Source organism: Buceros rhinoceros, unplaced genomic scaffold, assembly GCF_000710305.1.
Source record: "Buceros rhinoceros silvestris isolate BGI_N320 unplaced genomic scaffold, ASM71030v1 scaffold17866, whole genome shotgun sequence".
NCBI lineage: Eukaryota > Metazoa > Chordata > Aves > Bucerotiformes > Bucerotidae > Buceros > Buceros rhinoceros.
The window spans coordinates 98,881-114,790 of NW_010416076.1; the positions used below are offsets into that span (position 1 = coordinate 98,881).

The window sequence follows — 15,910 nt, forward strand, 5'->3', positions numbered from 1 at the left end:
TGCCAAAAACTGTGGAGGGACAGAGGCTTCTGCTCTGGGGATGTTTGTAATTTATGGGTAAACAGAGAATCACAGTTTCCAGGGTTTTTCAGTCTGGGACCCTCTGTAAAATCAGGAGCAATAACAAACCCAAGATTTTTAACAGAGCACCTAACGCTGTTTTACACTGAGGATTGCAAAATGAGGCACAACAGGCCGTGAGATGTACGCAATGTATTCCTCTCCCGGCTTCCTCCCAGATGGGCTCTTGTGCTGGACAGCCCCTGAGCTGACCTTACAGCTTCGCTTGTCAAAATGAGGGTTTGGTAGGAAAACAAACCAAGTTCAGGAAGACTCCCAGTAGGTGTTCCCCACCTTCAGTGGCCCCCCACTTTTTTCTTTTAACCTCATGCGGCGAAAGGAAGTTGATGGAATTGGCCCTTTTCAGCCCGCAGGTGGCCGACAGTGAAGGGACGGTCCAGTTCGACGGCGACGGCTATGCCATGGTGAGCCGCCCGATCCGCTGGAACCCCAATATTTCCACAGTCATGTTCAAATTCAGGACCTTTGCGTCAAACGCCCTGCTGATGTATCTTGCTACCGATGACTTGGTAAGAACTACCAGCTAACCTCCGCAGGTTTTACCACCTCCTTACAAGTTTCACACCACCTTTGCAGTGGCTGAATTCATCCTGCTATGAAAAAACTAGTAATTTAATGTATCACTGTCCTGGTGTGATGTCGCCTGCTGTGATGCTTCACTGGTGTCCGAGTGAAGACAACATTATAGCGTGAAAGTTGACTACGTATTGTTTAGCGACTGGGGAGCATTACGTCAGACCAAGGGGAATTTCAGCTTTTCTGAAAAGCTGAAATTTATTATTAATTTTCATTTTTCCCAGAAGTTCACCTGTGCAAACATTTTCAGTTGTGGTTGTACATTCACACTTTAAAATGCCATAGCACGAGGGCAGGGAGAGTGTGGGAAGAGACAAGTCTTGGATGGAAGTTCTACTGACAGAAAAAGGTTGTGTTTAATGTGAGGGGCACGCACAGGTGATGATATTTTTACCAGGTCTACAGATGGTGCCTTTTACAGCTAAAACACAGAGTAGAAACGTTAGTTACAAAGCCGTTCAGGTTCTTTGCTCATACACATTATGAAATTTATAAAGACCCCTGGCCAGTTCCTCACGTGAATCAGGAATAACTCAGCTTCAGCATCTCCCATCCAGATCGATTTGCATGCCTGACTGGAAACAGAGTCCTTTCCTTGGCTTCTTCATACGGGCCAGAAATTCCGTACAGCAGTTCTCCCTGATGACTTGAAGAATTGCTGAGCTCTCACTGTTTTACAAAAACTCTCTTTGTGCAAATCAGTCTTATTTCAGATTCCTGTACTTTGGGAAAATACATCAGAATTGCTGGAATTATCAAGACTGAGGGTACTCCTCCTGACTGACTGTAGTAAAAGATAACATTTTAGTATGATAATGAAGTACTTACGTAGCTTTTCTAATTAACTTTTATATAATTGAATGTTGAAAGTATAATTAATGCAATTATTTTAGATGACTGTGTATAATTATTTTGTATAATTACGTACTTTTTTAGAAAAAAAAGTCTGAAAATCGCTGAGAGCTGGAAGGCAGGCAACTGACCCCCGATACAACATATTAATATCTTCACATATTGACCCACTGTATAAAAACTTTGAGGATGCTCTTCCTGGTGTCAGCAGCTGATGGCAATAATAGTTCATAGCTCTCTGTTGCTCCAACAGAACAGACTAGTCTCTGTAAACCCCGGTCAAACAAGCCCTTTTTACTGCCTTCACTATTCTTGTTTCCTGCCTTACAAGTTTAAATCTAGCTGAGGTGTGTAGTAAATGTACTAACTGTAGTACAGACGTGTACTCAAAGCTGAGTATTAGTTTCAGGACATTTATAACGTGTATTTGTCTTCAATCTAAGAAAATATAAGTACAAACATCCCATCAAAACTCCAGCAAAGCTGTTAGTGAAATTGCAACTAAGTTCAGAATCCAAAGGAGAAGAAAAGGGGGAAAATGATCTTGTTGGCACCAGACTTGTACGTTACATTCCTGGGCAGTAAATGCCTAAGTAGGGTGGTTGTTGGTTTTTTTCTTTTTTCAAAAGCTTGAAAAAAGTTGTCTGTTGTCACGCAGGAAAAGGAAGCGTTTATTTAATGTTATACGCCTCTTACCAAAATGAGCAAGAAGCATGATTTGTGTATCTAATCCTTTTCGTCAACAGAAGGATTTCATGAGCGTAGAACTCAGTGGTGGGCGTATAAAAGTCAGCTACGATCTGGGTTCGGGTACGGCTTCTGTAATCAGCAACCAAAATCATAACGATGGCAAATGGAAATCTTTCACCCTGTCAAGAATTCAAAAGCAAGGTGAGTTCCTGCGGGTTGGCGCCGTGACTTCCCCAGTCAGCTGTGCAGCACCGCTGGCTGGCTACTCGTGGGGCAGGGGCCGTGCAGACTGGCCAGAATTAGGAAGTTCTAGTGATTTAGCAACTTCTTTCTCTTAGATTACAGGGGTGTTGAGTTGCACGGCAGTGGTTGTGCTGTCAAACAGGCCTTCAAAGAACAGGTCACTTAATTTTTAGGCGTAATTTTTCTTTACAGTTGAGTAAATCACATTCTAAAATGCTTCTGAGTGGGAAAAAAAAGCTTTTTGTCAGTTTCCTGATGATGTTCAAAATCATAAAACAAATCTGTGTGATTTTTGTTAGGGCAGAGTATCCCAAAGCATTTTAAAAAAGCAATGACTTCCGTACTGGTAGTTTGTCTACGGTCAGTGGGGAATTACACATTACCTCTCCTAGGCAGTCCTCCCTTGGAAACCTCTGAAGAGGCTGACAGGTCTCTCATTTCCAGACTTGCTGTATTCCATCTTTAAGCAGAAATCAGGCTGGTCACTTCTATAGTTAAAATAAAGGTTCCTTTCATTCCTTAGGTATGTAAATGTGGGGGTAGCGTAGATCATAAGCAGTGTCTTGCATTTATCTTGAAGGAGGAAAAAAAAGAAGGCAGGAAAGGAGGAGGAAGGAATCCTTTCTTCCCATCCCTACGGCAGAATATCCCTTTCTTCCTTGGGGACTGCTTAGCATTTTTCACTGGGTCTCGTCCTTCTCATTGAACTTTATATTGTGTATTAATCCATACATTTAAAACACACATGGAACAAGCGTTTAAAGAGGGTGGTTGTATGTAGCACATCACTGACTCCAGGTGTAGATGACAGCAACTGAGTGCTTTGGATTTGAAAAGGGCTCAGAGTGACTGAGCAGCGATCTCCAAGGCACACAGTGACAATGCTTAACAAACTGTTACGCTAAAAAGTCCTGCTCGAGTGACAACCTTTGGACTGAAATCACAAATTGCACGTAAAATGATCTCTTTGTCTTGACTTTGTGCTGAAGCGTTAGCTCCAAATTACACTGACACAAAGAAGATACCGAATGGAAAAGGGTTTAGAAAATACGTAACAGTAAAGCCAGTCCGGAATTGCTATAGCTTTTCTGGTTGTTATGGAAACAGAGGAAAGTGCAGGTCTCTTCCCCTGCCCATAACTGACAATTTGGAAATCCAGAGTCTGAACCGCAAAATACAGCCTTCCTGGCCTCGCCCTTCCCCTGCAAACCCTCCAAATATTTCTCTGTTGTTTTCTTACATTAAGACATCGTTGTTCGTGTCTGATATTTGAAACTAATCTCCAATGTCTCGATGTCTTCCAGCCAACATATCAATTGTAGACATAGACACCAACGAAGAAGAGACCGTAGCAACAGCTTCCGCAGGCAGCCACTTTGGGCTTAACTTAAAAGGACACGAGAAAATCTATTTTGGGGGATTGCCCACCCTGAGAAATCTAAGGTAACGTGGCTCAAACCCATTTCTTTGCTTTTGGTAAGGGTTGCAAATGCTCTGTGCTCTTATTCTCTGTACTTGTTTCTCAAGGTCACTTGCAGTAGGTGAATGGGGAGTTCCCAGCGTAGCCGGTACCTGCTGCAGCAGCCCGATGCTTCCTTTGCATACGGCGTGTATTTCAGTGTCATGCAGCTCACGTGACATAAATACCACAGAAATAGTGGCCACGCTGCAGTACAGCTCTATGCTGTGCACAAACCATGATGTAGCTGACTTTTAAAGTAGTTTTTAAATTTGATTTAATCTGATTAAACTGACAGAAATGGTTCTGTACCTCCACACGATTAAGTGCAAGTGTTTACCTTGTGCAAGACTAGAAAAACTGAAGTAGAAACTATTTCTCATGACATTACTGTGAGATGGGTACGTGTGTTTTTGTATTACCAGGGTCTGGATGCTTTCAATACGTATAAAAATATTGGGGTTAGGTACCATTTAAAATTACTTATAGTCAGAAGGTCCTGGACTCCTTAAACTAAATTCCTCCTGTATTCAGAATTTAAAGTAATTATATACAATACTTTCAATATATTTTATTTAAGGTGAATGAAATATGGCAACCTTTTCCGTTCAGAAGCCTGATCCCAAATTTCTTATGCTAATAAAATTCTCAGTACTTATTTTAAAAATGTTAATAAATTTTTACTTAAGCTTTAATAAACTACAGAAATGGGCTAACAGGTACAGGGAACTGTTGTGATTAGTCCGCAGGCTGTTCCATTACTAAAAGAATGGATGTATTTGTTCATTCATTGGGCTGATGACTGACCTCTGATGTCAAACCACCCAGCAACAAAAAGATTTACAATCTATTTTACTCACAGAATATACCACTATATCATCTAGTTGTGAAATCACACCAGTGTATAGCGAAGTGCCTAGAGCAGTTATCTTCCAGAACATCCTTTGCGGTTGCTTAGAAAATCAGCTACTTGGGCCTGTGGTGAGCGTTTTGCCTACAGCTCCGATTCATCAGTCACTGGGGCAAGATGAGCGTTACAGTAAATTAGAATGGAAAATAGCGCAAGGGGGATGAGGGCAGAGCCGAGCTGCTGCAAACCACGGACACGGAGGTACCCGTGACGTTGTCATTCTCAGGTCGTGTCCATTCTGCCAGGTTCTGTTACACTTTTACTCGGGAGCAAGTATAGCACCAAGTTGTAAAAGCTGTCTGGTATGTTATTACATTTTACGGGAGCTGTTTGCAGAGCAACCCAGTGAGTTACTATAGCGTGTATTGAATCTCACCGTCTATACGTGCTGTTTGTAAATGGTGTGTGTCTGCTTCACTGTGAAATATTTGAACCTTGCAAAGAAGTGTCATTTGCGACAATTAACGTAATTTCTTTTTCTTTCTCATTGTAGTATGAAAACAAGGTAAAAATAATCAGATTACTTGCATGACTCGCTTGTGTCCCGTAAGCACAGCTTGAAGCGGCAGTGTCTGTACTAGCTGTTACGCTGGGGCTGTTCAGTCAGCAAGTTGCTCCCGCTGCAACAAGCGCAGCTGCTCCACGTGCTTAACACCGTCACCTTACACGCTGTGCACACCCCCACAGGAACAGCTCGTGTTTTGCGCACGCAGCTGCTTCCTCGGAGCAATGCAGGCAGCACCTCGCTCCGCGGCAGGGAAATGGGTACTGAGGAGGGTACGAAGGCGAGCAGCAGGTTTTTCTCAAATTTGGCACTGGTGAAGAACGGGAGGATGGGGGCAGAGAAGGGAGGTCACCTCTTTCTGACTGCGTTTTCAGTTTGCAGTTCAGCGTCCGATACTTTTGCTGCGATGTGAACTAAACTTCACTGTGTTTTGCAGCTTAATTCCTGGCTTGAATTAGAAAAGTGTAACTTCACTCCCCCCAAGGCCAAGAATTTATGCAAGATCTGGATGAACTTGGACCTTGTCCTGTGGGTTCTGGATGGGAACAAGGGGAAAAGAAAGTCTTAAGAAAAAGCATCAATGTTTGCAAGGGTGTAGAGTTCATACAGGTTGGGAATTACACAGTGACAGCAACTGCTTGTAGCAGGACAGCGTGAGGGCAGTCCATGACTGGACAGGGCAGGAACGTGAGCGGGTTCTGGATGACAAAGATGGGAGACTGGGAACTGCTGGCAGTGATGGGGCAAAACCGTTCTGCTGCTGGGAAGACGAGCCTGTAAAGGAACAGGGGAAGAGCAAGGAAATAAAATCAGAAATGAAAGGTGACCGTAACTCTGTGACTGTAACTAAAGCAGAGTGTGGATTGGTTTGTAAACCAGGTGCCTGCTTGAACTTGCCTAGCGGATGCTGGTGTGCCACGCTTGCTAGGACGGCTGTACTGCAAAGAATGGCTTTCGGTGCCAAAACACGCAGCTGAACAGTACCTGTGCAAAATGGTGTTATTTTGTAATTAATGTTCTTTAAAAACTTTTCTTTCCTTCCAGGGAGCTGAAATGTTTGTTTGTTTGTTTTTTCTCCCCACAGTTGTAGCTACTTATTTATTTTCCAAGTTCATTTTTCTTTCTTTGAGCTGTTCATATGATTCAGATACTCTAGTAAACACTCGGGTAATATTGTGAGCGAATTAACTAGCGTGTGTTTTTCTTTCTGAGTTTACTCTCCACGGTATGAATGGCAGCTTTTTTCCGTAAGTGACTTTACAAGGCTTCTTTTCTCAAGCCTGGTTCAGATGTTGCCGGCAGTTAACGGTGTCGCTCTGGTGTCCCCAGGCCTGGGCAATGATCATTTTGTATGCAAGTCTGCTGGCTTTGCTGTTACTTTCAAAGGGTTTCTCATTTTTTTTCTGTCAACCAGCTGATGAGCCAAATCATGGAACTTTGCAATTGTATCAGGATATTTTCCTGTCTTGGATGGATCGTTAGGTTCTGTACAAACACAAGTGTTTTGTTTTCTTTAGCTGCCTGTAAAGTCAAATGTATTGCTGTGCTGTCAGAAAATAGGCAGTGGTTTTCATAGGAAAAAGCCTGGGAATATAAAATACCTAGAAAACAAGTGTCAGTCCACCTGAACAAAAAGAATTCCTAAAGCATAAAAAAAAAAGCAAATGAAATTTCTTTTCAGTCTTTGCCAAAGACTTTACACAAAATGTTTGTATGCTGCTGAAGTTCCTCTTTCACTAGGATCCAGCATGCAGAAAGATGAATGAAACATCTGTCTTCCAGTCAAGATCTGTCCTTGGTATGGTTTGCTGGCTTGCATCTTTCTGCTTTGCCTAAGGAACAGCTACTTACTCATTTCTTAGCTCACTGCATTGAAACACCAGAGGTGGCAGCTCTCCTTTACAAAAAAACAAAAAACAAAGAACAACCAACAACCTGAAACAAAACCAAAAACCCAACCAAAACCCAACACTAAAAAAAAAAGTCAAAATGGAAAAGAGGACTGTTGCCAGCTGGGGCTGAGATCAACCCCCTGCTACACCTTTGCGTGATGCAGGGCAGAGTGCAATATGTGCTTGGAGGTGGTAGGAGGCAAGAGGAATCCATCTGAGTGTCGTGTGTGCGTTTAAAAAAAAATCAAAACCAAGCATCTGAAAGCGTGGGTGTGTGGCTGGCTGGCTGTGTTCTCCTTGAACTCTGTTTTTGAAAAACCGTTGTTCTACCTTTTTTTAGGCCTGAAGTGAACTTAAAGAAATACGCAGGTTGTCTCAAAGAGATAGAAATTTCAAGAACACCATACAACATCTTGAGCAGTCCTGATTTTGTTGGTCTCACCAAAGGATGCACACTAGAGGTTTGTCTGACTTCCACGTGGTTTGCTCTGATGGGTGTAAATGTTTTCTGGTGTCTGATTTGATGGCATAACCCATTGCGTAAGGTGTATTCAGACTCACGCTGGGATCTAACCTGAAATCAGAGGGGTCGTATTTGAGGAAAAGAAAGGTGCATGAGTCCGATCAGCAAGTAGTTTTCCACATCCCAGCTTCTTGGAAAGTAGCCCTGGCCAGTCGTGATATCCCTGTCCCAAGGGCAGGATTTTCTGAAATGCTTAGCAATGGTTTAGCTTTGTTTCAGCTGGCTAAAATGGGAATTATTGACATCAAGGAGGATAGAATTAGGCACTGACAATACCGCAAAAGCCTTGCAAAAACTTCACACACATGAAAATCCAAGGATTTAAATGTTTTTACATGTTGTTATAAAATCATTCATTACAGGAAACATGATGTACTTCGAAAATCATGCTGTATTTGAGGATAATTGAAACAAATTCACCTTCAGGATCGGAACTGTAGAGCACTTACTGAGCTGAAAGGCACAGTTCTTGCTGATCACTTAAGAATGTGCAAAATTGGTGTCGTTATTTTAACTTTAAATACAACTCAAGTCTATTTAGTTTCAAGTGTTGCTGCTTCTCATTAACAGGCTTTCAATGTTTATAACATTTGATGAACCTGATCCTAAGCTTGGAAGAGAATATAGTAATTTTCCTTGGAAAAGAAGAGTCTTCATACATAAAATATTTCCAGTGACATTTGCCTCCCAATAAATATTTCTTTCTGGTGTATGAGAACAAAAAGCATCCCACAAAAGGACTCTTGGGCAGGATATTAGGCTAGATGGACCTCTCACGAGATGGCCGGTTTGCGATAAAGCGAAACTGGAAATAACCAGATTGCTCAAATGCTTTTCAATCTTACAAACATCACTTAGCAAAAATTTCCTACAGAGTTTCATACTTGTTTTCATTTATTGTAGAGTCTTTCCTGAATAGGAAAGAAGGATAGTTGTGTTCATTTTCTTCCGTTGCTGTGAATCTTAGGAGTTACTTTGTTTTGCGCATTATTTTTTAACACTTACGGTTTCAGAGGTTGGAATGCAATTGGATTCACTGTTTTGTTGGGGAGTTAAATAAAATACTGTAATTGCCCACAAGGGGATATGTAGGGTAATGAAAAAGAAAAGAAGTAAAAGCAAAAGGTAGAGACTGGATATGTGCCCAATTACTTAAATGCCTTTGGATTTCGGAGAAAGGTGAACATCATCAGCAACAGTTTTATCTTGCAAAATGTATTACCTCTAGACCTGGAAACAGTTACTTTAGAAGAAGTCACCGTTTCTATAGACTAGTCTTTCACAGCTGGAAGAATCCGTGAATTGGCAGCAGCCACAGAAAATGTTCAGGACTGTGCCCTGGGCTATGATTTGATGACATACTCTACTCTTTAAATTGTGCTGACGGCTGCCAGCGTCCAAAGATTTGGGTCGTGTGCTGTGAGTGCTTTGTTTACGAGTCCAGTCGTAAGTGGTGCTTAGTGAAGCAGTCGTGATGAAGCAGCACCGACTAATGAAAAGTGGTTTCTGGGCACGCTCGGCCAATAACAGAACCTAATTGAGGTTCATATTGGCTGTTGTCCTCTGCTGTATTGATTTAAAAGCAAAACCCCACTGCACTAACTCGAGGAAAGCCCACCCGCGTGCAGTTGTTTTTAACCCAAGAGGACATACCGAAATAAGACTGGAGCTTTGCCTTCCTGTAAGCCAGGGTTCCAGAAAGCCTCTAATGATGCCAGATGTAAACAGGTAAATTAATGTTTGCACAACACTTTGAGAAGTAAATTGCTGAATGTTTATTACTGCTTTCCATCTCTTCACACATAGTTTATTATTTTAGTTAAGAAACCTTTCTGCATGTTCGTGTTCTTGCTTTTAATCCTGATAATGCTCTTTCCTGTCCTTCTCTTCCTACAGAACATTTACACCGTCAGCTTCCTCAAGCCAGGTTTTGTGGAACTGCAGCCTGTCTCCTTTGACATGGGCACAGAAATCAACCTCTCCTTCAGCACCAAGAACGAGTCCGGGATCATCTTGTTTGGCACCAGCGGCACAGTGGTGCCCCCCAGGAGAAAGCGTGGGTACTCCGGAAGGAAAGCTGCCCCTCTCCGGAAGCGCAGACAGACAGGACAGGTACGAGGAACCCAGCAAAAGATAAAGAAACCCCACAATTTCAGTAAACTTCTTCCACTAGGTTTGTTTCAAGATACTGTCAGAGGTTTAGAGTTAAAATTTGGAATAAATTATTTCTAGCGTTAGCCGGTATCTGATGGGCAATCTGATCGAGGCTCAGAATTGGGGGTTTTTTTGCATTGGAGTTACAGTTTCTCTTGAAAATTTAGAATAAAGCCCCATTGCTTGTTGCTAAATAACAACTAACAGGGCTTTTTTCTATCGTATAGATGCTTCCATGTTTCAGGGGTTTTTTTAGTCAAAGCTAAATATTAGAGAATACTGTTCTGCACTCATTCTGGGTGAGGACTGTTAATGCCTGGAAACATCTCTCATTTCTGTTCATGCAGACATAAATGAGGATGAAAAGATAAGCCCTTTGTTGGGGATCTGCTGTGGTATATCAGAGCGCTCCAGCCTCTCCTCCTCTCCCACAAAACACGAATCTTCACAGAAATCCTTTCTGAAGCAGAGTCAGTCTGTTCAGAGGGAGTACCCACAGAGACCGAGTGACTAACTGGTGAAAGCGCGATTGCTGTTAGAAACTATTCAAATCTTGATATAATTCAGAACCTCACAGACAGACAGAGCATGTTGGTGCTTTCATTGTTCAGGACTTCTGGGAAATGATATCTCACCATTCTCCTTCCTGTCTGTTTTGGAAGAGAGCTCTCAGTGCCCTGAAGGAGCACACGCCTTTTGGTGGTCGCCCGCGTGACATCCACTCCAGGGTGGGGATGCCTTTATTGTTTCCCAGCTCCTCAGGTCGCAGAAGTGAGCATGACACTCATTGCTATAGTAACTGGAGGTTAGATCCTGAAATCCACCACATCATCATTGTGGTTGCTAGAGAAACTACTAGCCTGGTTTGCCAGCCCACCGAACACAGAGCTCACGCTGGCATCGATGCTGTTCAGGGCACCGTGGGTTTAAGATGAGGCTTCTCATAACAGCAAAAAGCAGGGGAGCTGTAAGTTAGGAGTCTCCATCCTTCTGGGCAAATAGGAGTGCAAAGAGTTAAATCTCTTGATGAGGCTTTCCAGCATGATGATGTTTTATGTGTTCCTCATTACAAACACACAGGAGAGTCTGAATGTAGCAGCAGCACAACTGAAACTGCAGTATCTTATCTACAATGAGCAACTTAAAAACCAGTGTAAGAAAATAAATCATACACACTGATGTAAAACAAAGAGAAATCATTGCGTTCCAAATGCAACTTTCCTTCTGCACCCGCAGGCCTACTATGCAGTGTTCCTGAACAGGGGGCGGCTGGAAGCGCTCGTCTCCACCGGCGTGCGGGATCCCCACAGAATCACCGTCAGACCCGGAGCTGGCGAGTTCCACGATGGCAGAGCGCACTCCGTCCGGCTAGAACGCGCCAAAGGGTAACAAGCACCGGGGCGGGCTGTGGACCACCCCGCGTGGCTCACTCGGCGGGGGCCGGGTACCGATGTCTTTAGCAATCCATGTAAATGCTTCTCTGAGGCAAAGGATTTAGAGGAATCCCATCCTTAGGCGGGAGTGGTGAGATGTTCGTTTCTGATGTGCTCGTTACTTTGCAGAGCTCTCCCAGACTGTTTCTCCAGAGAAATGCGTTTGTCTTAATTGCCTTCTTCAACCATCCAGTTCTTGGAAAATCTGTTTTATTAATCAAACCTGTGGATGAGAAATGCTGCTGTGGTGCAGTAAAACCCCTTTTTGAGATGTGTGGAAGAGGACTGTTCTCCAGGTGTATGAACAGCAACAGCTCAGCAGCCGGCAGCCTTTTTGAGATGCCATGTGCTGGTGCTCATATGTGGGGTTACGGTGGTGCCCAGTAAAACAGCAAAGACACCCAGTCCCAGATAAACAGCAGTCACGGGTTTTGCTGGAAAGCCACTGCAGACCTTCTCAGACCATATTGTTTTAAAACAGCTTCGCTGAAACTCCTTTGCCCCTTCTCAGACGTTGTAAAAAGCAGTTAGACACAGCTCTTCCTGGGGCAGAGCCTGGCATAGCCCTAGTTCCAAGTGGGGTTTACTGGGGACATTTGGACATACTGTACAGCCATTCCGTGGATTTCAGTGCACTGTGCACAATGTTGTTCGGTTTTGTTTAAAAAAAAAAGTCAGAAAGAAGATGCGACGTCCAGCACATTGCAAAATGCCCTGACCCCCACAGCACTGCAGCCTTCTGGAGCAGCAATTCCTGTCTAGTCCCCAGGTGCCCTGCTGTCCTCTCTAGAATTTGCTCTCCTTTGACCTTTGTCAGTATAATTTTCTGTAGTGTGTAATTAAAAAAGAATCTTGTAGATAATGCCTTCAGACAGTACCTCTCCCCAGCTTCAGTGACCGTGGGAGTGAGGCAAAACTGTAAATTCTTTGAGGGAAAAGGTTATTTTGGCAATGGGTGACTGCGTTTTGTGTCACTGTGCCAGAACACAAATGGGCGGATGATAATAAGAAGTTCTGAACAACAAAGGAGGTTTTTTCCTGCAGCGCTAAAGCAAGTACCGTAGCTTGACCTGTGAGAGTACATCAAGACACAGTTGCTGTACAGTGATGATGATGCTTGTTCAGATGAAAGCTCTGTGTCTTCCAAGTAGCTCTGTTACAAAACAGATGGTCTGAAGTCTTCAGTTTCTGTAACCTGCAATGGATGTGATAGGACATAAATTCAGATTAACCCCTCCCCTGTTCATCGTGAACTCGAGCTTTATTTGATTAGAGATGAGGAACACCCTTTGAAAACTCTCCAGAGGTGTAATTGTCCGTGTAGTTACAAAGAAGTTGCTTTCTCTTCCAAGGAAATGATAGGATGCTGTGGGAGATGAACGCACATCATCGTATGGTTCTGCTTGAAGCCACAATGTTTACTATGGTAACAGCTGAAGAGCAGATGAAATACTGCCTGCTGATGAAAATACTGACACCAGTAGCCATGGCTAACTTGCAGCAGCACAAAGGAGGACAACTCAAGTCCTGACACTGATTTCCCTGCCCTTCCTCCAACCTCTTTTCAATAACCATTTTCGATTGCTTGCTTTGGTTAAGGAAGAATTTGGGATTTCAGTGTAATTTTGCAGCTGCAAAAAGTAGAGGTTATGTGTCAGAAACTGATTATTTGTGGATAAATCGTAAGGATGTTCAGTAACTCTGAAAAATCAAGCTGCTTGCTTACAGATACCCGGCTGGATTTAAATAACTAAAGACACTTGAATAGTTAGCTCCTGATGTTGTCCATGACTGTAAGATATTTGAAATAAAAACTGCACTTCATAAATCATATCAGAGTTCACCAGAGACACACAGAGCTGCTTTCGAGGTCCTGGTTCTCTCCTGACTGAATTCTATTAAATACAGTCTAACAACCTGGAGAAATTACTCCAACTAGCATTCCACATTCACCTTCAAAAACACTGAAGTTCTTCGCTTTCAAATCTTTCTCACAGGATGTTCAGTGTTCAAGTAGATGAAGACCAAGTCCAGACTCAGCGACTGCCAACAGACCAGCCCGTTCCTGTTAAGAAACTCTTTGTGGGGGGTGCTTCTTCCCCGTTTCAGACTGCACCTCTCCGGAACATACCACCGTTTGAGGGCTGTATATGGAATCTTGTCATCAATGCCACGTAAGTCTCGCCGATGCCAGTAAATGTCCAGTTAATGAGGTCTGGTTAACTACCTTGGCTGCCAAAAGAAACCTCTTTGTTGCAAGGAATCACGCTAACAGCAAATCCTAGAATATGATCTGTTTTCTTCATACGCCCTTCGGGGTTTCTGTCTACAATATATGCTCCACAGGCTGTGCAATTAATGAGCTGTTTTACAGACAGGCCAGTGCCTGTTTATCCATAAAATCAGAGGAATTCAACAGGAACACTGCAGTAAGCCTTCCCTCAGTGAGAAGTATTTATAGTGTACTGTAACGCTTTATTCTGAGTAAGGTTGATCTCCCAAGAGCATACAAATTCTGAGAACCCCCATGGGAATTTATTTGCTTTGTGGAAAGGGATGAATCCTGACTCTTGTGTCCTGTCAAGCGGAATTACACTGCAGCGTAGAACTATTTGTTGTAAATGGGTGGTAAAAAGGAAGAAAAACTAACAACAGACATCAATTCTTTGTGTGTTCTCAGCCCCATGGACTTTGCCCAACCCGTGTCCTTTGAAAATGCAGATATTGGCCAATGTCCCTCTTTAGAACCAGAGGTGAGGCCACCTGAGGATGACGATAAGCCAATCCATACGACAGTCCTGATCCAACCTGAACCAGACGCTAACGGGGAAAAAGAAAGACTGAGGACGACTCCGGCGTCCCCTCCTCCTCCAGAACCATCTCTGCCTTCAGCATTGGTATGTGTAGATCACTTCACTCAGGTCAAGTTTGAAAAGTTTCTTTTTCCAGGCTGAACTGAAAAATGAGCCACCAAGGATAATGAAGGAATCTGACAGAAAAGTAGTAACAGTTCAGCATGATTTTGTAAAGGGAACAAACACCTCATTGCAGGTCAGTAAAACTTGTGGATAATGGAAAACGGGTTGAAGTCATTTGCGTGGGTTATCACAGCAGTCATTTAAAGAATGCTATAGCGGCAGAATTGTCTTCGGCTTGCATGCTTAGCCTTAAACCCTTGCGCTTCAGGATGTGAGACAGGCGATACCTGATCGTGGCCAGAAGGGAAATCTCCCTGTGGGCAATCCACGGCACTATGAGATTTCTTGTGCTGTTCTCCAAAGCACCTAACAGCCGTGTGCAGTGACAGGATGAAGAAAGAGGTAAACCGGGGAGGTCTGTTTGATGCCCCAGTTCCTCCACTGCGATTTTATAACTTGAGTCAGGAGACTTGGGGACTTAGGAACTGGAACCCCAGGCACCGCTCAGCTGAGCTCAGCTGTTGCTGCCAGAAATCTTAATATAATGAAATTTAAGAAGAAACCTCTTCTGGGACAGTTTTACAAGTTGATGTGGTATTTTACTGCCCAGAAAAGATATGTTTAGATATCTGCATATTAAACTGAATAATATAGTCACTGGAAGGTATTTTTGAGGGGAAAATCCTTGGCTGCATCTCGTTACATCTGCGTACAACCCGGGGGTTTAGCAGGATGTTGTTCAGCACGGGTGAGGCTTCCACACAGTGTGAGAAGCTGCGTGTTTCCCAGTGAGGAGCCTGCTTACGTGTTTTACAGAACCATAACAGAACAGGTTTGAGAAGTTAACAACAGGACCGTTTAAATTCTCTTTGTACATATGCATCAAGTACAAACGAACCAGTTATTTTAACAGTTTCTCCCCGACTGGCTTCAGAAGATCTTATAACCGTTTTGGGATGCACTCCCATGCTGGGTCGGGTTTAATCTTCACCCCATTTCACACCTTCGCACTGGCACATTACAGAACACTGAACTTGTTTCTGTTGGAGTTTTCTGTGTCACTCAGGGATTAAGATTATCAATTAATTGCCCTAGAAATTAAGATTATTGATTAATTGCTTGAAGACCAAGAAATTTTCAGCCAGAGACAGGGGAACCTGAATTCATGGCCACAGTCACTCCATCACCTGGCTTGTTTCCAGAATTCACATCTGGTTTTCCTTGGACATCAGTAGGATTTCTAACAATGTTTTCCTAGGAAAAAAAGGGTACAAGAATGAGGCTCAGACCCCTAACTCCTTACGGTTGATCTTGTGTCTGAGATTCAGGGCCACCTTCCTTGGCCAGGTAGGTATGGCACGGCTCTGTCTGGAAGGACCGAAGGCTCTGCAGCACGTGCAGCCAGTTGTGTACCTGGAAACGGGAGCCGGGGCTTTGAGATGGGCATTCCCCAAGCCCCCGGAGTTACTTATGTCAGCGGTTTAATGCTCTAGGGAGCATTTTTGACTCGCTCCCACAAGATGGAGTAGTTGTAACACGAGGGCTCCAACGTGTCTGTCTGATGGGAGTTGAAAGTAAGCAAAGCTGCGGTATATAGTGAAGCAACTATAGAAAGGTAAGGAACAGGCAGCAGCAGGGTGAAAAGGCTTGAACAGATTAATGCTCACTGTGGTG

General features: G+C 43.4%; 1 protein-coding gene across 1 annotated transcript in view; it reads left to right on the forward strand.

Moving 5' to 3' along the window:
* The window catches only part of LAMA2 (laminin, alpha 2), a gene marked incomplete at both ends in the record, with an annotated part of 120,064 nt that overhangs the window by 94,998 nt on the left and 9,156 nt on the right, over positions 1 to 15,910 (forward strand). Inside the window, 10 exon segments of the mRNA XM_010137681.1 lie at positions 428 to 590; positions 2,256 to 2,400; positions 3,747 to 3,885; positions 5,305 to 5,316; positions 7,549 to 7,669; positions 9,628 to 9,791; positions 9,831 to 9,843; positions 11,122 to 11,270; positions 13,316 to 13,492; positions 13,999 to 14,209. Of these exon segments, the coding sequence (XP_010135983.1) occupies positions 428 to 590; positions 2,256 to 2,400; positions 3,747 to 3,885; positions 5,305 to 5,316; positions 7,549 to 7,669; positions 9,628 to 9,791; positions 9,831 to 9,843; positions 11,122 to 11,270; positions 13,316 to 13,492; positions 13,999 to 14,209 (1,294 nt within the window).